This window comes from Scardinius erythrophthalmus, assembly GCF_964197995.2.
Source record: "Scardinius erythrophthalmus genome assembly, chromosome: 21".
Taxonomy (NCBI): Eukaryota; Metazoa; Chordata; class Actinopteri; order Cypriniformes; family Leuciscidae; genus Scardinius; species Scardinius erythrophthalmus.
This window is the reverse complement of record NC_138241.1, coordinates 11,813,742-11,837,063: the sequence shown is the minus strand read 5'-3', so window position 1 is coordinate 11,837,063 and position 23,322 is coordinate 11,813,742. Positions and strand designations below refer to the sequence as shown.

At 39.6% G+C, this 23,322-nt stretch overlaps 2 protein-coding genes across 4 annotated transcripts in view; both read left to right on the top strand.

The window, feature by feature from the left end:
* Positions 1-18,406, top strand: part of thada (THADA armadillo repeat containing) — a 107,089-nt gene extending 88,683 nt beyond the window's left edge. Inside the window, exons 33-38 of one of the 2 annotated variants that reach the window (XM_081351949.1) lie at positions 1,959-2,083; positions 5,516-5,588; positions 6,458-6,617; positions 6,696-6,818; positions 14,374-14,543; positions 17,240-18,406. In XM_081351949.1, the coding sequence (XP_081208075.1) occupies positions 1,959-2,083; positions 5,516-5,588; positions 6,458-6,617; positions 6,696-6,818; positions 14,374-14,543; positions 17,240-17,539 (951 nt within the window). In that variant the 3' untranslated portion in view covers positions 17,540-18,406. The remainder of the gene's footprint in view (positions 1-1,958; positions 2,084-5,515; positions 5,589-6,457; positions 6,618-6,695; positions 6,819-14,373; positions 14,544-17,239) is intronic. The other variant, XM_081351950.1, reaches the window with a different exon arrangement.
* A 634-nt stretch (positions 18,407-19,040) lies between these two features.
* LOC308681602 (mRNA decay activator protein ZFP36L2-A-like) lies at positions 19,041-22,440 on the top strand. Of its 2 annotated transcripts, none has more exons than XM_081350651.1 (2): positions 19,041-19,394; positions 19,587-22,440. In XM_081350651.1, exons 1-2 carry the CDS (start codon positions 19,302-19,304, stop codon positions 20,745-20,747), a joined length of 1,254 nt encoding a protein of 417 aa, XP_081206777.1. In that variant the 5' UTR covers positions 19,041-19,301; the 3' UTR covers positions 20,748-22,440. The 2 variants fall into 2 exon arrangements, with proteins under 2 accessions (XP_081206777.1, XP_081206778.1); XM_081350652.1 differs by having other exon boundaries at positions 19,310-19,394; positions 19,590-22,440.
* Positions 22,441-23,322: the final 882 nt, after the last annotated feature.

Genomic DNA, 23,322 nt, shown 5'->3' with positions numbered 1-23,322 from the left:
TACACAACCAAAAATTATTACACCATTAAAATGTACTAGTTTAACTTTTATATTATATTTGATATTATTACAATTATTTACAAGAAACGTTACAAATCATTTGGAAACCTAACCAAACTTGTTACACACTCCCCAAAACCTTACAACAAACACTTTACAAAATATAACAAGAAAATTTGTCAAAATATTTTTTTGAAAGTTTTACAAAAACAAAAATGTAAACTGTAATATTACTAGAAAAATAATCAAGTTTGATTTGCGGATGTCAACATTTTTGTGAATCAAACTTGATGCAGGTTAGCAGCCGAAACTTTTGTATTGTTCTTTCCACCATGTTGAAATTCATAAAAACACTGATCACAGAACTCTGTGGCCCTGAGATTTGTGAATTCAGCTGTAGAAATGACATTCCTTTGTACAGGGATTCTCTGATTAGCTGAATAAACGTCTACACTGTAAAAACCTGCTGGACAAGAGCTACTAACAACTGTATCTGAATGAAACCGGCTGAATGTCATTTAATTTCCATTCACTCCATACACACACATTTCTTTGGCCCTGCAAAGTGAAATGGCAGGCAGTTTCCTGTTTAGAAAAAGGGCTCATGTTTCAATTCCTCATAAACACTCAACCAACCATCAATTACCCTCCTGTTTTGCAGTTTCTATCATTAAGAAATGTGCAAACTGACGGGAATTGGCTTTTCTGGCGTTTGTGTCTGGGATGCATGTTTTTCTATGTGTGTGTGCGTGTGCGTGTGTGTTCTTAAAAGCTGTTTTATTGGCCAACTGTTAATGTTTAAAGTCCTGCTGTTAGGCTCTAGACTTTCGATATGGCCTCGTTTCCAAGGTAAGTCGTCTGTTCCACCAAAGCATTCTGGGAAGTGACTAGGAAAGTTAGGCTAATTTCCTCTATGGGCTCAAGTGGCTACACTAATAACAAAATATGCATTGAACTGCGACTCTGAACTAAAGCCTAGTGCTTAAATCTGTTCTGAAAATATTCATTTTACAGGTTTCGTCTTAGGACTAAATCCACACTGGTTTCGTCATGTACTTCAATATAATTTAATGCAGTGTTTCCTAACCCCAGTCCTGGAGTACCCCCAACACTGCACATTTTGGATATTTCTCTTATCTAACACACCCATCTGAGGTCTTGGAATCTTTACTGATCAGTTGAATCAACTGTGTTTGATTATGGAGACATCTAAACTGTGCAGTGCTGGGGGTATTCCAGGACCAAGGTTGGGAACCACTGTATATCCAAAATATAAAAGACTATAATATAATCAAGTAAGGATGCCATAGAAAACCATTAAAAATATACTTATTTAAGGCTTTGTGCACTCCAAGAAATAATAATCAACCAAATAAGTCTAAATAATTTCAACAAACCCCTATGAGCTACCAGGCCTGTCACGTTAAATGAAAGGAAAGACGGTGGGGGTCTGAGGAGAAGAAAAACAAGTCTTCCGTTAACTCCCTCGCTCTTCTGAGGCGAGCGTTTGGGGGGAAACCCGAGGGCCAGAGCTGAACCAGATGTGTTTTATGTGCAGGGGGATGGAGGGATAGATGGATGGACGGGGAGGGAGGAATGTTACTGACAGACGGGAGGGTGGAATAAGGGAATGTTCATATGGATGAAAGGAATATGGGTTGAAAAGTGTGGTTGGCAAATGAAAATATTCACAAAACATTCTAGACAGACTTCAGCACATTTTATGTCTCCTGCTCTTTGTATATGATTAGTCAGGTTAGATGCCATATTTATTTTGACATGAAACAGAAAATGAGGCTGTGCATGATCGATATGCAGTCTTTTCAGTGGGTTGTACTGTTGGAAACTCTTTTATCGTTGAAACAATGAAACTTAGAAAATATGGCTTGTTTTGTGAAAAGCAGTATAATAGGGTGTCTACCCTGACTAAAGTCTCCATTTCTCTTGGTGTTTCACAGGTTTTGCAAGTTCTTGCTGTCCTCCCACTTTCTTCCCTGCTGCCCTGGAGAGATGGGATGATGTCTTTGAGCTGTCAGGAGGTTCTAGAGCATCTCCTCACACTGCTTGAGACCTCTACACACAGGTGAACCATATAGATCAAACTGTATTATATATATTTTTTTCCATTGACTTAAATGATTGCAGAAAATAAGCTCTGTGACAAACAAAAGCTAATGATTCTTACACGTTTTGTTCATCATGATAGTCTTCATAAATTAACAAACATTTTATGAATTTTGAAGCATAATTAAAATGGGCAGAAGTAAAAAAATAAAATTAAAAAAAGAGCTAAAGTTAGACTATAAATTACATGTAGAAAATTAAAAAAGGGGTGGTTACTGGTATATTTTTTCATAGAACAAAATTAAAATATCTTGAGCTTGAGTTAACCATAGACCTTATTTAAGGCATTACACCTATTTAAAAAAACCATTGACTTCGAGACAATGAAACCATTTGTGGATGAACTACTATAATTTATGCTAGGTTGGTCCTGTTTCAATGATAGTCATGGAAGTCTAAACAAGCCCAAATCTCCAGTAATATTTAGCTATTAGGGTTTCAGCCTATCACATTATATCCATTATTGGTATATCTAATTTGCTGTTATTAAATTGTATTATGTAGCCTATATCACAGCATTGTATTGACCGTCGGACTCTGTTCATATCAGCAACAACATAGGACATCAGTTGACCACTAATGCAAACAATGGCAGATGTGGTTTACATTAGCAAAATTTCACATGCAAAAAAGATCTAATGTACACTATATTGCCTTGAAGGTGTGAAGGACACACCTTCAAATCATTGAATTCAGGTGTTCCAATAACTTCCATGGCCACAGTTGTATAAAATCAAGCACCTAGGCATGCAGACTGCTTCTCAGTGAATTCAAGCGTGGTATCGTGATAGGTTGCCATCTGTGCATTAAGTCCATTTGTGAAATTTCCTCACTACTAAATATGCCACGGTAAACTTTTAGTGGTTAGTGGTATTATAACACGCTTGAATTCACAGCAACTCAGCCACGAAGTGGTAAGCCATCTAAAATCACAGAGCGGGGTCAGCGCATGACCGCACAGTGTGAAGAAGTCACCAACTTTCTGTAGAGTCAATAGCTACAGACCTCCAAACCTCATGTGGCCTTCAGATTAGCTCAAGAACAGTGTGTAGAGAGCTTCAAGGAATGGGTTTCCATAGCCGAGCAGCTGCATTCAAGCCTTACATCACCAAGTGCAATGCAAAGTGTCGGATGCAGTGATGTAAAGCACGACGCCACTGGATTCTAGAGCAGTGGAGACGTGTTCTCTGGAGTGAAGAATCACGCTTCTTAGTCTAAAAATGCGATGGACGAGTCTGGGTTTGGTGGTTGCCAGGAAAACGGTACTTGCCTCACTGCATTGTGCCGATTGTAAAGTTTGGTGGACGGGGGATCATGGTGTGGGGTTGTTTTTCAGGGGTTGGGCTTGGTCCCTTTGTTCCAGTGAAAGGAACTCTTAATGCTTCAGCATATCAAGACATTTTGGACAAGTTCATGCTCCCAACTTTGTGGGAACAGTTTGGGGATGGCCCCTTCCTGTTCCAGCATGACTGTGCTCCAGTGCACAAAGCAAGGTCCATAAAGACATGGATGAGTGAGTTTGGTGTGGAGGAACTTGACTGGCCTGCACAGAATCCTGACCTCAACTCGATAGAACACCTTTGGGATGAATTAGAGCGGAGACTGCGAGCCTGGCCTTTTCGTCCAACATCAGTGCCTGACCTCACTAATGTGCTTCTAGAAGAATGGTCAATGATTCCCAGAAGAGTTTAAACTGTTATAGCTGCAAAGGGTGGGTAGCTGCAACTCCATATTAAACTCTACGGATTAAGAATGGGATGTCAATAAAGTTAATGTCCATGTATACTTTACTTGTATATTGTAAGTAGTGTAGCATGTATGAGGCACAGCTCACACAGAAGTCAATTTCAAAATAAGCAGCTTTCTGTTGGTCAAAGTGGCGAATTTACATGACCAACTTGAACACGAGCGAAATCTGCATGGGGAAATCTGTAACCCTCACATTCCTGATGGAACTGAACTGAAATCACTAGATTTCGCCTATGAAAATTCACCAAACAATGGTAAATGTGTGAACGCACCTTTAGGGATTTAGGCATAAACATATTTTTTTTTCATTTGCATCCAGTTGTGCAGAAAGATCCACACCAAATTTAAACTATTAATGTTGCATAAAACATTGCACCGACACCCTAAAAACACAGCATGTTCTCAGCAGCTGTGGACTCCAACAAACCTCCTCATTGTTGAAGCAGTGGTTTGGGGTGGTGTATATCCCTCTGGGGAGACGAGAGGTACTCTGTTGAGTGGCTAGCGCTGTTAGCGGGAAGCGTAATGGCTTCAGATGTGGGCTCCGACTACAAAAGAAACCACACATACCTGTGGTCGCCAGCCGCCCCGTGTACATCAATCATCCTTTCATACCTACGGCAGAGCGGGAAAGAGATTGATTTACACATTAAAGGGCCGCAGCTACCTGTGCTTTCAATTGAGAGAGTGTGTTCATATACCTTTACATAGGGTTATTCCCTATAATTTGTGGGTATGTACATGCTTGGAGGTTGTGTGCATGTCTTAATATGTGTTTATGTAGCAGCAGGTGCAGTTTGTCTGTTGTTTTTGACTTCTAGTTGCCTGTAGGGTTCTCAGAATAACAGACACCTTCACATCCCAGTGAACAGTGGACAGGTCGTCGGTATTACATTACAAAGACTCCTGCTCCCTGCAACGCTCATACGCTTTCAATCTCTCCTCTTAAGTTCAGTGTTGGGAAACGCTTCACGCCGTATTGTTATTTGTAGTGTGACATGATATGTGTCTTTTGTAGCAGTCGTCCTGTGATTTAAGCAACACCATGATACTTGCTGTGTCTTTGCAATTGTGTAATGCAGTGGGACACTTGCAGTGTTGTGTAATGGCACATTTGCTCAGTGTATTTTGGGAGCCGTGTTCTGTTGGACAACACATGCTGGATTACACCTGTTCTGAGATCAAGTTAGAAAAACAGCCCCTCTAGACTCGGGCTGGCGGTCGTTTTCAATTGTATGTTTTCAGTTCATGATCAGACAGCATTTCTGATCAAGGTCCGGATGGTCATGGAAGAATCAGGAAAATTAAAAATGGTTATTTCAGTCCTGGAAAGTTCATGAAAATGAGAAAACGTTCTGATCTTTTTGAGTGCTTGTGTAGAGAAACATTTGTACAATAATAGTACAATTGTTTAAATTTTTTTCATTCAAAACATTAGTATCTCACATATAAATAGAAGAAATAGAAATTTGCTTGGTCATCTCTGTAAAATGATTTCTAATTCAAGGAAATTCATTGGTCTAAAAGTGTGGGAACCTTATCATTCTAGACTTGATCAGTATGCATATTTAGTTGCATCACCCAGCCCTTCTTGTTTTTGGTTATGGATTGAAGTATGCACATGTTCTTCTGTGTGTTTCAGTGTGGAGCTCTACTGTGCCACTCTCTCCCTAACATCTCGACTGGTAGTGCACCTGGCTGAATCAACGCTGCAGGTAAGGAAGAAGAAAACAAACAAGAGTTAAGAAAGGAATGAGAGAAGCATTGTATAGGAAGTTTTCAGACTGACTCAAGCATGTTTAACTGGACACTCTGTCTAGACCTGAGCAGATTACAGATACTTAACCTTATAGCGGCTTAACATTCCGCCACATCTCACTACAAACAAGGCATTCCCTGAGAAAAAAAAGAGCATATGTGCTTTAGCTTTACCACAGGCTCTGGAAAGTTTTTAAGAGCTGTTAACGTTGTTTGTTGGTCGCTGAAATGTTTGTGACTGTTCGTTGGACGATTAGCCCCTAACTGTGATGAGGGAGAGGGGGGGGGGGTGACTGAGGTTTATGGCCTCCAAGGTCATTTTTCTTAGTTGACAGTGTCATTTCAATGGCATAAAGACATAAAAGCAGTTACACTACCGTTCAAATTCTTTTATTCTGCACAGAAGCATTAAATTGATCTAGAGTGAAGATATTTATAATGTTATAAAAGATTTTTACTTTCAATTCATGAAAATAATCCTTAAGAAATGTTTTTCACAAAAAAAACTGTAAAAGTAAAAAAAAACACAAAAACTGATAAAGTAGTTTGTTGAAAACTACAAGTAAATGGATTCATAAATGAATGATAAGTTTGGCATCAGTGCAAAAATAAACTCAAAATAGTAAAAACCGATTTTGATCAGATGAATCACCTTGAAGTATCTTGTGTATCTTTGTCAATGCAGTAATATGATATACATCAAAGTACCAAGGCATTACCATCTGATATGTCACTGTACTGTGGTATCACCACAGTAGCAACTTAGTTGCCACTCTTAGTTGCGTCATGGCTGATCTTCCTTCAGTAATGTGGTTGTGTTAAAAAGCAGGAGCTCAGTGAGGCTGCAGTGGTCTGTCTGAGCAGATGGGGGGCGCTGGTCCTGCAGAGCTGTGGTGAAGAACAACCTGCAGAAGTCAAACTCATGTCAGCTGAGGTGCTGGTGAAGGCCGTCCCCACCTTACTGGCGGCGCCAGCTTTGCCTCTGGGTGAGTGTACATCTGTGGACAAGAACAAGAATGCAGGAATCTAAACTGAAGCTTACAGTGTGTGTTTGTTTTTTCTAGGTATCACACACACTGTGGCGCTATGGAAGTGTCTGTTTACATTACTACAGGACGAAGATCAGGACGTCAGGGACGGGGCGGCTGACTTCACCTGCTACATACCAACCCATTTGCACAACACAGGTACACACAGACATACACTCATATTAAAGGGATGTTCTGGGTTCAGTGCAAGTTAAGCTCTATCAGCAGCACTGATTGGTTTCCTAGCTGTTTTGTCAGCCAAACCCCTTTGACTTCAAATATTTACTTCAAGAACCTCCCAAATTTTTAAGTGAAAGTGCCCATATTATGCTATTTTACAAGTTCATAATTTTATTTTCGGGGGCTGCTAGAATACATTTATATGATTTTAAAGTTTTTCTCACACTGTACACACTCTTTAAACCTATTTTCTCTGCCTGGAACACTCTGTTTTAGTTGTTTAGTTCATGTCTCTTTAAAATAAAATAAAAACAGTAAAAAACATAATAGTTACCATTAAATATATCAATCATTTAACACATTCACATATTCTCTGGTGTTGGTTAATGGTCATATGACATGCAGATAAACAAACACAGTATTTAATTTCATTTTAGAGTTTTATTTTGATTGGATTTGTTGATTTATTTAGTAACACTTTATTTTGCAGTGCCCTTGTTACATGTTACATAGTAGTTATAACAGTAAATTATGCATAATAACTTGTAACTAACCCTAAACCAAACCCTAATCCTAACCCTATAGTAAGTACAGTATATGCGGTTACTTAATATTACTCAGTACTTAAATGTAAAGACACCTTAAAATAAAGAGTTACACTTTATTTTAAGGTGTCATTGTTACAGTGTAATTATATATTTAAGTACTGAGTAATATTAAGCAACTACATATGCTTACTATAGGTTTAGGGTAGGATTAGGATTTGGTTGAGGGTTAGTTGCATATAATTATGCAAAATTTGCTGTTATTACTATGGTAAGTACATGTAACATATGTAACAAGCCCTGCCTCTAACTATATAGTAAGTACATGTTAATTAACATAACTCTGTACTTAAATATATAATTACACTGTAATAAGGACTCTGCGAAATAAAGTGTAACCAATTATTTATTTATTTAAATTTTACATTTTTGAACCCCGGTTTGGAAAACCCTGCTACAGACAATCTTTTAAAAAAAAAAAATATGGTTACAGTAACTCCTTCACAATAGAAGTACACCAAAATAGGCAATAAACATTAAAATACACTCTGTTTCAGAAGTATAATATCCACAAGACTTAAACATGTGTTAGCTTGAAACTACTATGATAAAATATCTTGCTAACCTTAAAGTAATGCTCAATGTTTCAGTGTAATGGCCATGTAAAATCATTAAACCTAGTAACTTTCACATGCATAAATATTAGAAAGGGACTGTTTGCATAAGACAAACTCACTCGTTTACAGGATTTACGTCTGTAACACATAACCAGAAGTCCCTCAAAGTAGTTTCACCATTTAAAGAATGATTTAGACCATTGTAAGTACATTACTGTACATATGATTTTTGCTGCTTCTTTTTTTAAATCAGGCTGTAAATTATGTGCTTAACTTGTATTGAACCCAGACCATTGATTCAAATCAATGGAAACATGGCCTCACAGGACTAATATAACAACACTCACTCAATGGGATCAGATGAAGATTGCTGGAAAGGGAGTGATTTGGAGGGACGGGGGGAGGTCAGTGTTGTTTAAGACAGAGCGACAGAGGAGAGGTGTGGAGGAGAGGCGGTGAACGGCAGCCCTGCGCCTTTGAAATGGAGGTGTGTGGGTCAGCGATGCAGAGAGGAACAGCACCTTCGTCTCATAAATCAGTCACATCAAAACCACATCATTACCACATTCCCTGACGCGCTGATATCCTGCTTCACATGGGCAAGAAAAATGAGCATGTTGGGGGAAGAGTCTGAGAAAGCCATTTCCAACAATCCTTTGTGTCTTCTCTTGTTGCCAACCCACAATATGTTACTCGTTTTGGGGTAGTTGACATGAACTTTCAAACCGTGACAGCTGCTGCAATTGATCTAAATAAGATCTAAAACTGTTATGCATGCAGTTTTTTATGACCTCATATTACACGGCTCTCTGGAACACTTGATTCTGATTGGTCGATCACAGAATTCTGAAAATGTTTTTAAGGACTTTTAAACTGTATACTTAAGTTACATAATGATCGTCTCATCAGTAGTCAGCCAGTCATTATCACAAAATATTAGGGTTTATTTTGCATTTTGATGACTGTTTGACTACATTATCCCTGACATATTCACAAAAAACAAGTGAACTGCAAAATGTGGTTTAATTTCTTTTTGAAAAATACATACTTTTACTATACGGTAAATATTATATCATGTTACTTTCTATTAAATGTAAATGAAAAGTTTGGGGTAAGATTTTTTTATTGATATTTTTTAAGCAAATTGCATGCATTAAATTGATCAAAAGTGACAGGAAAGACATTTATAATGTTACAAAAGATTTCTATTGTCCAATGAATGCTGTTTTTTTGAGCTCTCTATTAATCAAATAATCCAGAAAAAAATGTTCGTTGTTAAAAAGCAATGTTTCATGTGTTAGCATCATATCTGAATGATTTCTGAAGGATCAAGTGAAGATTCTTCAGAACACTGAAGTAATGACTGAAACTGAAGACTAATGTCTGCTAAAAAGTCAGCTGTTGCCATCATGGAAATAAATTACTTTTTAAAATGTATTAAAATAGAAAACAGTTATTTTGAATTGTGATAATATTTTTAGCGCAATTTTCCAACGGACAAAATTGTGATTGTTAACTCATGATTTCTGTTCTGTCTGTGCGCACCAATCTTGCACTTCTATCGCCTCCTCAACCAGACCACCTAGAGACTTCGGGTTTTCGGCATTATGTTAAGGAAGGTCTAATCTCGGGAACGCACAAAAAAAAAAAAAAACTTAAAAAGATTTACTATCTCTTAGTGTTGTGATCCCATGACGTCAGAAAATTGCGCTAAAACACTATTGCGCTAATTGCGCTTATATATATATATATATATATATGTGTGAAGTAACTTGAACATGATCTCTCATTGTAATCACATTTCTTGCTTTGTACTTGGCCCTTTTTATCCTCGCCGTCACAGTGAAGTCTTTGTGCAGTACACAAAACCAAATTAAACACTTTTATTCCTCTGGTATCTCAATACAAATTAGGTTGGAAATCAGAACCCCTGGCATCACTTGACAAGGCTTTTAGGAGGGTGAGAGGTACATCTGATAACAGCATTAAGAAGGAATAGGAGCATATTCTCACGGGGAGGAACTCGGGAGTGTTCAAGAATTTTAAATGCAATTACTGTTCCCGAAATGCTCATGGCGTTTCTCTCGTTTGCCAGCTTTTTTTAGGGACCGGTTTGCTTTCACCTCAGTTACAGAGATGTAGCCTTGAACAAGTGTAAATGTTTTTGCCACCGACAGTGCTAGGGTTTTGTGTTTGGTTGCCAGCTTGTTGATGTGCGGTTTCTAAGGTGACTGGGTGGTTGTTAGGGTGTTGCTTACTGGCCCAAGTCAAAAAAGCTACAGTGCAAGTAAGGGACTTTGTACCAATTTTTTCATCTTCCAGATAAAAATTACATTTTGACCACACGCGTGGAAGTAATAATACACCCTTACTCAACAAGCCCCTGGATTTGAGGCATCATTTATGTCTGAAGTTCAAACTGTGCTGCACAGCAAAGTTAAATGCTTAGCGTTAAGGGTTTGTTTGAATCCTTAAACCGAACCATTAATTATGTTGCCTTGATGTATTGTCATCATAATGTGAATGCTATTTTTTTTACACTAGCGAATCATTTTACCTTGCCATATTTAAATATGAAGCGCTATTACTATTATATTACATTTAAATTGCAACGATCCCCCCCCCCCATGTAATATCCAAGTACTGTACAACATCATTTCAAATCTTTTGAAAAGCCTTGAACATTTGTTGCTCGCATTACTCCAGTTGGTATTGTTCTTGGCCATCTGGTCCATCATCTCCAGCGTTGTCCGTGTAATGTCTTTAGCAGTAGATGCCCCTTAGCCATTCATGCAATGGATTACAAGAACTGATCCGTGGATCATTCATCAATTAAACCAGTAGTGTCCAAATGTAGCGCAAGGGTGCTCAATCATTAAAGCAGAGGTATGTGGCAGTAATAGTTTAGGCATATTGGCCCTTGCTTAGTAGATAGAACTCAACCAACATGTTCTGGAAGTAAAATCCACGGATGGATAGATGGATGGATTACTAAATCTTTCTTGAAGAATTGTACTAATCCTATAAAAAGATTGGACAATACTTGCTGAGCCAAGGCCACTAAAAATGGTCAATCACAGTCTGTTGACACAGGATGAATTCTAAGCATTGTGAGGTACCACATATTAGTGAGTCTTTTTCCATCAGTCTTAGGGTCTATGTGACTCTGCCAGGCCTTTTAACCAGCAGACACCTGGGTGATACTGTAACACTACTGTTAGACAGGTTAGGCTGATGTAAAGGACACTAAAGAACTCTAGCAGGCATCTCAGTTTTGGCATAAATGTGTCAGATGATATCTGTCTCCAGAGCTACACCTGATATTGATGGCCTGCTGATTATCCAGACAGAGCCATAATCATGAAAGTAAGCTGCAGTGCACTATTATTGTTATTATTAGCATTGTTATTTTATTAATACCATTATATTTATGCAAAGTAGTTCGTGATTTAAATAATTACATTATTAAAGAACCCTTATGTTTAGAAATATACTTGGTCAAGATGATTATCAGTCTTGTCTGTCTTTAGTTTGTACGTATGAGATTTTTTGCATGTGTTTGTTTGGGTAAGAGCCTCCTCTAATTCTTTGGTTCTCATAGATGTCTGAAGGAAGTTAGAGCTGTAAACGTGTGTGTGTTTTTGCACCTTGACACCACTCTCGCCCACACCGATGCTTCCTGCCCACAGACTTCTTGCACCTTGTTCTGGGTGTGTGTCCAAATATGCTCGTATGTGTGTGAGAGAGCATGCACGGATGCACGCGGTCATTCCCACATGCACTGAAATCTCTACCTGCTTTCAAGCTCTTTTTCATCAATGTAACACTTGATTTACATTGATGAGATATGTATATAGATTCTAAATTGTGTCTTTCCAACCCTGTATGGCTTTATTCTGTAAAACAGAAAAGATTACCAAATGGCTTCTTATGACTCATTGTCAAGTGGATACTTTTATGGTACTTAAATTATGTTTTTTTTTGACAGCTCCCATCCTGATTCACTTTCTTTATATGGAAAAGAGTGGTCAGAATTTTCTTCAGAAAGTAATATTGTAATACAAAGTAATAGTGTTCCACTGAAGAAAGAAAGTCATATAGTTTCGGATAAACAGAGGAGTGAGTAAATTATGACACAATTTTCATTTTGGGATCTCAGTTTAGGAATTTGGTTTTGAAAAGCATTTATTAGGAGAGTGGGATAAAGCTGTGTCAACCCCACTATGAGACCCCAGTTGCATTATGGGTAGGCTAGAACCAGATGTAAATAAGGAGTTAGAGAGGTTGTGGTGTTATTCATCCAAGCCATCTTCCCGCTCGCTCGCCCGCCACCCCTCCTTCCCTCACGCCCGATACCCGACACTCGCCCAGCTGCGCTTACTCACATCCCAGATTTGCCACACACTAAAGCTCTTCTTGCTCTCATTATTCAGAAAGTTTTTTAATTAGTTCCAGTTCCACGACTCCCACAGATCGATTACGGGAATGAAACTACCCTCCTCTTCCTTGTGGAATCTCAGCACAACTGTGTGCGCCTAGACACAAACCGGCTGGGCGAACTGCCCCGAAACACCTCACAAACATTTCTGCTGTTACATCTACAGCCAAGATCTAGAAGCTTCTTCGCGTTAAGTAAAAGGGATTGTTCGGAGAAATAGAAAATTCTGTCATTTTCTCACCCTATCACTTATTGTTCTTCTGTGGAACACAAACGAAGATATTTTGAAAAATGTCTCAAGTCTTTTTATGTCCATAGAATGGAAGTTAATGCTCACCAAAACAGTTTGGTTACCAACATTCTTCAAAATGTCCACAGAAAATACAGGTGTGAAACGACATAAGGGTGAGTAAATGATCACAACATTTTCATTTTTGGGTGAACTTACACCATTAAGTGCAGCAAGGCCTTAAACATATTGCTGCATACACTGTCAGAAAAAAAAAAAAAAAAAAAGATATAAACCTTTAGCATTAGAGGTACAACAGCTTAAAGGACAACTTTGCACCTAATCTGCCCCTAAAACATGCATATTAGTGCACTATGGTAATATAATAGATAAATATGAACCTTTTAAGGATAAATGGACAAAGATATCCAATTGAGAAGCTATTGTACATCTAAAGGTACAATTTGTTTTGACAATTTTGAATTTAAAGGAACTGTGTCTTATACAAATTGTTCTCAAAATGCAAATAAACACATCAGATGTGATCCTAAAGAAAAACAACACCCGCTTTCGCAGATACGAATAGAACATCCTGTTGAGTAAGCACTGAAGAGATTGAGAAATCATGTTTTTGAAGTGCTAAACCACAGAAAAAAGGAATGGAAAGAGCTTGAGTTTCCTATTGTTTCTTAATGTCTGGGTGTCGGTTTGTTCGGCCCTGGAAGGCATCCAGCACCAAAGCCTATATGCATGAAAAGCACCTCTGACATCAGACTCCGGTAAAGCAAGAGATGGGGCGTCCCAACACATCACTTAGAGAAAGGACCATGTCATCCTCTGAGTCTACACAAACAACATTTTTCCCATGTTCTCGTAATGTCGGCTCATGGCACTCTACTTAAGGTTGCATTGGAAAGCCGTATCCATTCGCTCTTGTGCAGACGGTGTTTCCTAGAGTTATGTTGGGGGGTGGGTGGGCAGCCTTAAGAGTGGTTCCTTTGCTCTTTCTTTTGGTTTTGACTGACAATTCCTGGTGACTTTTGAAGTCACCCAAGTAATTTGCATGTCATCTTCTTGTCTGGAAGGGGGGCATCAGAGGGAAACTGGAGTTTTCTGTATTAGATTTCTCACGTTACTTCTTTGAAGCATGAACAACTGGGGCCGTTAAAGCCAAAGGGAGGTCGACTGCAGTCCTGGATAGGCGTCAGTATTGTTGTTTTCTCACTTCCCTTATCTTACGTCTAAATCTATTCTTAGATTCAACTTCCCAGATCTTTGAGTCAGAAAGGACCTTGAATGCCTGTGCACATATGGCACGTTGTGGTTTCCAATCTGCACATTTTGCTTGTGAGTTATAGTTTTGTTTCTCTCAAATGGGTTCCATGCCAGAGGAAGATGGAAACGTGCTGTCTAGAGAACAAAAAGAGAGCGAGGCATCAATCTCAGGCTGTTGCTTTACATCCAACGCTCTGGCAAATCTCAGATTGGGAGCAGATTTCATTGTGGCAAGGCACCACCTCCACTGCATAAACCCAGTAATGCTTTGGAGACTAAAGAAACCAGACTAAGATTGACGTTGCTCATTAAGTTGATCCATTTCAATTTTCCATGCATGTGTTCCAGAATCATTAATTTAGCTAAATCCTGTGTTGCGTCAGGGAAAATCTGTCAGACTTTTGACTTCTATGTTCTGCCACATTTCTAGGTGTTGCCATGGGTGCCGTCTCTCCTCCAGTTGCCCTGGAGATGGGGGTGGGTCTTTTGTGCCAGCTCTTCCAGATGTGGGACCATGTTGCTGATGGTGTGGTGAACTTGATAGAATGGCTCCTGGGAGATGAACAATTGGATACAAATTGTGCCGAATCACCAGATTTGGTAAGGAGCACTTTTCCTGTTTTTGTGTAATTCTTTTAAAGGAACACTCCACCGTTTTTTGAAATAGGGCTTATTCACATTCTTTCATACATTTAGATAGGTGGGTAAATGCATTTTTGTCTCAGTGCATGCATTGTTTTAGTTTGACGGGGTCGGCGCTAGCTTAGCTTAGCACAATGAATGGAATCCTTTGTTGCCAGCTAGCATGTCCTGAGTAAAAGTGATCAAAAAAAAAAAACACGTAATTACTTCTTGTGGCCTGCGTATTCACAACGAGTACAAATAGCGATGCAGATTAACACTAGTTGATTTCCTAGGCAGATATTGACTTGGGACTATATTAGGGGGAAGCACAGCTACTTGGGCGCAGAGATATCACGCAACACATGAAATCCCACGCCGAATGGACCAAATGGACCACAGAGTAAGTGATTATTTTAAACATGACACATGTATATTAAACTGCTTGTAGCCTTCTCCTCTCTAGTAACGTTAGTTATACTAAAACTCCTGAGCTAAAAGAACCAGGCTAACTCGGTGAGAGAAATATAGCTAACTTAGCCCTCAGTCATTTCATTTTACAGGTAACGATAACAGCGATTTTTATTTTAGTTTGGTTGTTCATGCTAAACAGGTTGAATTCAACAAGAGGTTATAATAGAGGAGGCTAACGTTATTTGAACCGTAGTCTATATACAGCTTCTCAGCATCTATCTTACAACCGAAAAAAGACACAGATTAACATAAGGAAGAGTAATAAAAGACAACTTACATGTGCACTTTGTTCTGCCTGTGCTTTGAAAATAGATGGGATGGGATGGCCGTATATTTCAGACGTAGTAACGCTACCGTCTTTCTGGACCCATATTCCATTTTTTCAAAGTAACTAGTCCTCCGGTGCAAAATGCTCTTCGCAAACACGATACTGTTTGATTTTGTAGAGAGGCGTTGACGTACAGATTTCCAGAGCAGCTAAATTAGCCATTTATTACTCAGTTCCACATTCGATGGAATTCTGAGTGTGAAACATTACATTCGTGTATGTCCTTTGCTTGTTCTCACAACCTTTTGCTACGCAGGTAATTACCATGTTTGCTGTAACTTCTCAAAATAAACAATCCAAAAGCGAAGACACTCGGTGCAGGTCACGCTTGTTGTTGTTGTTCTTCTTCTGTGTTTTGACTCGTTGCAGGCTGGTATGTTGACGGAAGTCGTGGAATTTCATGTGTTGCGTCATATCTCTGCGCCCAAGTAGCATTGCTTCGCCTAAGTAGCTGTGCTTCCCCCTAATATAGTCCCAAGTCAATATCTGCCTAGGAAATCACCTAGTGTTAATCTGCATCGCTATTTGTACTCGTTGTGAATACGCAGGCCACAAGAAGTAATAACGTGTTTTTTTTCTTTTTTGATCACTTTTACTCAGGACATGCTAGCTGGCAACAAAGGATTCCATTCATTGTGCTAAGCTAAGCTAGCGCCGACCCCGTCAAACTAAAACAATGCATGCACTGAGACAAAAATGCATTTACCCACCTATCTAAATGTATGAAAGAATGTGAATAAGCCCTATTTCAAAAAACGGTGGAGTGTTCCTTTAACGCATCACTATATTGCTCAAGTTTAGCTTCTTTTTAAACTTCGGCACATGACCCCCATTCGTGACAAAATTATGCAATACATCATTGACAAGAATGGAACCTAACAAATGAAAAAACACAGAAAATACTATAGGCTTAAATTGATGGGCCTATCCGCCTTATTTTCTGGTGGGTTCTCCCAAGGTTTTTTTCTCCATTCTGTCTCCTGATGGAGTTTTGGTTCCTTGCCACTGTTGCCTTTTGGCTTGCTTAGTTGGGGCCATTTAATATTCAACAATATTATTGATCTGCCTTACTTAAGGTGGACGATGATGCAATTTTCTTCTAGAAACAATCTTTGTTGTATTATTTTTCATGTCATCACTGTGAAGCTGCTTTGATACAATCTGTATTATAAAAAACGCAATATAAAGATGACTTGACTCGACAACATCGTTTGGGTGCCTGAAAACACAAACTTTTGAAAAAGGTCTCTGTGTAAGCAACAAAGACGTGAATCTCTGAAGACGATGGCATCATGCACATGCGTATTATGTGTTCAATCTATAGTGTTTAATTGCCATCTAATGACCTGGCTGCAGAATACAGGGTTTTTAGTCGTTTGCGCGGATCTGTGTAAATGGGGATCGTTTTGACAATGATGTCGTCTGTACGTGAAAAACTCTAGGGAAAAACTTATCCATTTTAAGCATATATTTGTCGTGTAAACGCACCCTAAGTAAAAATGTATTTGAAAAATGGGACAGAAAGACCAATGTACAAGACAGTACTTAAAAGCTGTAATGAGGGAAAGAACTACAATCCCATGAAGCATTGTGAATGACAATTGAATTAAAGACAATTCATTTATGAGCAGGCATGTAGCTTTTCACCAGGAGTTCGCGCCTCTAAGCTTTCATTTATTGACACCCTAGATATTACCCAGAACACCATACTGTATATCAAAGAACTAAAAACCACAGAGAACACCTTGGCAACTGCATAGCAAGCCCTGGCTTTTTGGTGCCAACTGGTGCACATGCAAACACTGCTCACATTGTCTTGAGAACATCTAGTTTAAAAATGTAGGTTGTTCTTCTAATTCTCTTCTTTATCCAGGATGAAGAGTTCCTCTTTGAGAAGGGAGATCTTAACCTGTGGGCAGAGCCTTTGTTGTGGGCACGGATGTTGCACGGACACCTCTCTGCGCTCTTAAGAGTGGCATATTCACCTGGCGTAAGAGCCACCGAGCTGGACCGACTGTCAGCTATTGCAAACAGCAATTTCCTCACTGCTCAGCGTTCAATGAAAGCCCTCCCTGCGCTGTTCCAGTTTTCAGCCACCATTGTGTATGGCAAGACAACACTGCTGAAAGAGAGAACATCACTCGCTCAGAGTCTTCTAGAAACACTTGGATGACTCTGAAATATACATAACACAGGGGTTGTGTATTAGGAATCTATTTTAATCTCACAGTGGTTTTCCGGTTTGCATGCAGGAATGACCACTATTTATTTAATTTTTTTAATGTAAATAGTTTATTATGCTTATTTGAATGTGGTTTTAATTTTTGTACAATGTGTTTGTGATACTGAGAATCTGAGAGGTTTTACTTTCCTCAGCTGTCTTTTCAATGTCACATTTTCACACAATGTGGTATTTGAGCAAACTGTTGAATTTAATGCACAGCTTCACTTTTTTTTCTAGTAAAATGAATTGTGCATGTTATGCAACTAGATAACTGTGCATGTGATGCAATAGAACACAACAGGCTGGTGTCCGTTTGGTAAGTAGACAGCTGGGCTGCCTTCAGGGACCTGCAGTTGCAATGTTCCCTTTTTTACTGTAAAATGATGTAATATTTTGGAATGTCAGCAGCCTTTCCTCCCACACATGGGGTGGGTAAAATCACGTATACCATTCCCCACACCAGAATCAGGAGGGTTTTTCATAGATGTGCTTTGCTGAAACCGTGACAATGGAATTTAAATGCTATAATAGTACTAGATATGCAATGGGAACTGGAGGAGGAAAAGCACATCATGCACTGTGAAGTGAATTATATTTTTTACTGTTATATTTTTGCCTGTAGGTGGCGCCCAAACCTTTCTTAACGACGCATTAAGCATTGAGCCCGTTAGGGGGCAGTATTGTATAGTTTTTATTAACTTGTTTCTTGGAGGGATTTGATTTTCAATGTTACGAAGCAGCTTGGTAAAAGGTTCTTATTGTGTGCATTTTCTTTTTAAATAAACGACACAACGCAGAAGTAATGCATAAATAAGCAAATGTGAGTATATTTGTTTATACAGAGGAAAGAAACGAGCAGGGGAAAACTTTGTCACGTGCAGATAACCGTCATGGTTTCTCACTCCATGCATCAGATCTGGCACAACTTCAAAGTTTGGCCTCTCGGCCTAGATTATGCAATCGTACTAAACATTTCCTGATATCAGAGCGACCAGTCTGCAGGCGCGCGCGTGATCTCGTGTAAAGTCAACAACATTGTGCGTGTGACTGTATATCCTTCTAAGACACTTTCATTCATGTTTCCCACGGTTACAAATGACATGCAATACTTTTTTTGCACAAAAAACAAAAACTATTAATAAAAACAAATTAATGAGCAAACTATTAACACAGAACATATCATTTTAAACTGTGTTTCTGTGCTTTAATAAATACAATATATGATAACTTTTATTACAAACTTACATTTTCTATGATAGTGTGTATATATTCGAATATTTATTTTCTGATTTTAAAATACACTGCACTTGATCTTAAAATCATGTATAAAAACAACCTTGTAGGTTGTGCTGTAAAAGAGTGTGTGCACTGCACGAGGGGTGCAGAGAGCGACCAATGAGATCTGAGTCCCGGCGACACTTGAAAAGCAGGGCGTAACTTTGACAACTTTCACAGTAAGTTTGAGAGCTCCTCCTCTTTACGCGCTGACCACGAGCTTATATGTGCGGGATAGTGAAGCAGACTCTACTGTTCTGGCTCGGCAATGCACGGCGGGAGAAGACATTAACAACAAAAACACGCAACTAGGAACTCTGAGTTTCAGACAACTTCTGAGACTAGCATTTTCTATTCCGTATCTCTTGCACAAACCCCGGAGCCAGTGGCAAACTAAAACCTTTGCGTCCTCCTAAGGATCCAGGTCGGTCCGCAAATGAGAGATCATCTGAGACTATCTTCTTCCGAAGAAACAGAAATGTCTGCAACCATCCTATCCGCTTTCTACGACATCGACATGCTGTACAAGGTAACGTTACTTTGCTAATTTAATCCACAACTAACTTACGTGTATCCTATCTCTGCTGGGACTTTATTAAGGCGTTTCGAGAAGTTTTAGCTGTATAAAGAACTTAATGCATGGCTGAAACGAGTACATAAATAGTTTTGCAACAATTATGCATTGATTTTTAACTGTTTCTCTCTCTACCTATCTGCACAGCAGGAGAAGAGCCTCAACATGAACGCCATTCACATTAACAGCATGCTGGATAAGAAAGCCGTCGGGGCTCCGGTAACAACCTCCAGCAGTTGCGCCAACAACTGCAACTCGTACGCGTCAGGATTCTTCCGTCGAAACTCCACCAGCAACATGGAGTCCGTGACGAACGGCAACAAGTACCCCGCCAGCTCTTACAGCAACATGAAGGAGAACGCCATTATGAATAAGGAGAACAAGTTTCGCGACCGCGCCTACAGCAGCGAGAGCTGTGAGCGCGGCCAGCAGCAGCTGCAAATCCTGCAGCAGAAACCGGGCTCGCAGATCAACTCCACCCGCTACAAGACGGAGCTCTGCAGGCCGTTCGAGGAAAACGGCGCGTGCAAATATGGCGAAAAGTGCCAGTTCGCGCACGGCTACCACGAGCTAAGAAGCCTGTCTCGCCACCCAAAGTACAAAACCGAGCCTTGTCGCACTTTCCACACCATCGGCTTCTGTCCGTACGGCCCGCGCTGCCACTTCATCCACAATGCCGACGAACGCAGACCAGCACCGACCAACGCCAACAGTACGCAGGGAGAGTCCACCAAGCCCGCCAGGGGGGAGCCGGTGTGCGGCTACGGGCAGCAGCAGCACCAGCAGGCGGCGGGATCCTTCAGGGACCGACCGAAACTCCACCACAGCCTTAGCTTCTCGGGTTTCTCCAGCCGCCACCACCCCCACGAACTCGACTCGCCCCTTCTCGAAAGCCCCACGTCCCGCACTCCCCCACCACCATCTTCCAATGTTTCCTCTTGCACCACTAACTTCTACGAAGACGTTCTCTCGTCAAATCGTTGCCTTGGCAACAGTGCCTTCTCTTTCCCCGACCAAGACCTCAAAACCCTGTTTGCGCCGCTGGCTGTGCACACGCACAACGGTTACTATGGGAACCTTCAGGTCATCATGGGCGACGGCCACGGCCACTTGCAGTCCCTCCACCGCCTGTCGGAGTCGCCGGTGTTCGACTCGCCCCCCAGCCCGCCGGACAGCATCTCGGACCGGGAGAGCTACGCTAGCGGCTCAATCAGCTCCTCCGGAAGTCTCAGCGGCTCCGAGTCTCCCAGTCTGGACGGCGGGAAACGTTTGCCAATCTTCAGCAGGCTGTCGATTTCCGATGATTAATCCGCTTTTTTAGTGAAGTTTGGATTCGTTTTCTCTCGCGATCCTCCCGTTAGATATGCAATTCAGCAATAGACTTTAATATCGAGGGAGGTGGATTTGTTTGTCAGACTCTTAACATGGCATTAGTCTGTTTGAACGGCTTGATGGCATTCCACCGGTGCAGTTTTTTTGCATTCTCTGGGTCTTTTTGGACCAACTACTTTCCAGATTTTGTACAAAACAAGACTTGTTTTTTGAACTTGAAAGACAGAGTGGTTTCAGATTTTCCTTCTATCTTGCCAAGAATATGCCTTGACAAAAAGTATACTAGTTTTCAAAGTATGTACTTCCATTCCAAATGGTTTATCCAGTTTCGCGGCGCCACCCAGTGGTTTGGTTGGTTCGTGCAGTTTGAAACTCGTTCGGTTTGTTGGGAAATCACTGCTGATGGTTGAATATATCTATTTTTTTTTTTAGCTGATTTGTGTGATTACATAGCAGTGCATAACTGGCTATAAACTATTTAACTTATTTATTTTATCTTGTGAAAAGTATAGGCTACATTGTTAATTGTGTCCATACTGTATTTATCGAGTATGATGAAGCAATAGATATATATTCTTCTATGTTTAAATTGTTTAAATTAAGATCGCCATTATTAATCTACATAAAGTGGAGTGTATGTTCTTTTCACAGTAATATATATTTTTGTTTGGTCTCTTTTTTTTTTTTTTGTAACTTCACTTTATTTTATTGTAAATGAGTAAAAAAAAAAAAAAACTTAATTTAAGAGATTGTATGTGATATTTATTTCATTCATTTTGTTTCTTTGTTTACGTTCATTAAAAAAAGTTTGTGTGATTTTTGCTGTTTGTTGGGATGTTACTTTTTAAGTAGGGTTTTTTTATCGCTTTGGAGAATTTAGACGTGTCCCTTTTAGATATGTCTGTAGAATGTATAAACCGTATTTGGCAGAAGACCGTCCGGACGTGTACTAGCCTTAGATTTTCATAGAAATCAGATTTCAAAGATCCCAAGTACATCGTTTAACCAAAAAGTATTTTCTCTTTCTTTTTATATATACACGTATATGTAAAACGCACGGAAGCCACGTGCATGAGAATGTAGCAGTCAAGTGCCCCAGTATTACTGCCTAGTGCCTGTGGGGATTCACCATCTTACATTGCCTTATGATTAACCAAATAAAGTATTTTCATATATGTTATTGTTTTGCAACAAGAGGAAATGAATGTAGTTTGTAATTTAAATTTCTTGGAAGGTTGTTACCACTTATTGACGGAGAGGAATAGAGGCTTAGAGCAACAATCTGAGTTGTATTTTCTTTTCTATTACTCCCTGTTCCTTGCATTGTTTTGCCTTTTTGTTTGTTCCTATGATATGGTAATGGTCTGAATCTTCCCAACTTGCTGGACGGGGAAGAGTTTGAACACATTTAGTTTGTACATAGGTACAGGGGATTCGCACTATGTACCTTGTTTTTTTGTTTTTTTGACTACTTTATCAGAAGTAAAGCTTTTTGAATGTAATGGGGGAAAAAAAGACAAAAAGAACAGGATTTGTAATGTTTGTTTTTGGGGAGTCAGTTCACTACAAATTGCGTGTGAGACTGTTAACTTTGTACTGTACATTTTTTTTTTTTTTTTTTTAGTTTTCCCAATAAAATGATTTTGAAAAAAAAAAATGAACGTTGGAATGTAGTCCATGTGCTTTTCATTGAAAAATTGGAGCTGTTTTGCAAGTCATACTTGTGTATTAGCTCTTAAAGTCACACACAAGCCACTTCTGTTCTTGTTTTTCCCTGAAAACAATCTCTCTCCTGACTCGCATGAACCCTGACAGCTTCTGCACGCTGTGGTTGAGTCTGACCGCAGTGGTCTGCATTCTGTCTGCATGCTTCGCTGCCTGTGAGAGGAGTTATAGGGGTTGCCCCAACCTAGTAGTTTTGTTCTCCGTGGCTGACTAAGACTGAACTCATCTGTATGCACTGTCAAAGCTTGCTCAATGCATATGTCAAGCAATACATGAATCATGACATGTTTGCTTGCTTTGGTTATTTGATAGCATTTGCATAACACAGTGTTTCCTTAAATAAAAGACAAGAAAATGACTGTTACTTCATAAAAAAGGCTGAGAACTTTTAGTTCGGTGACATTCACACATTGCTCACCATTCATAAATGACCATGACACACACACTCATGCAGTCTTAGACGTGGCTCAGGTTGGTTTCTACACAACAGGCATTCATGCAACCTTGATTTGGTTTAGTCATTCATTGCTTTGTTTTTGCCAGTGTTTTGAAGCCCTGCAGTGACTGGAATCTGATAACAACTATCACCTCCACTGAAGTCATATATAAATGAAGTAAGAAAGATAACAGTGGGCAAATATTTATCAAGTCTCACTGCGATTTATGATCAAATATTTATCAAAACCCACAGCGAGTCGATTAGTGCCAAATGGGCCGTGATCTCTTTCTCCATTCGTCCATCAGGAATGTGTGTCGTGAAAGTGCCTCACCTCAGAGTTGTAAATCTGTACGCTTTGTCTTATATGTGTGAATGCAGATGGTTGAG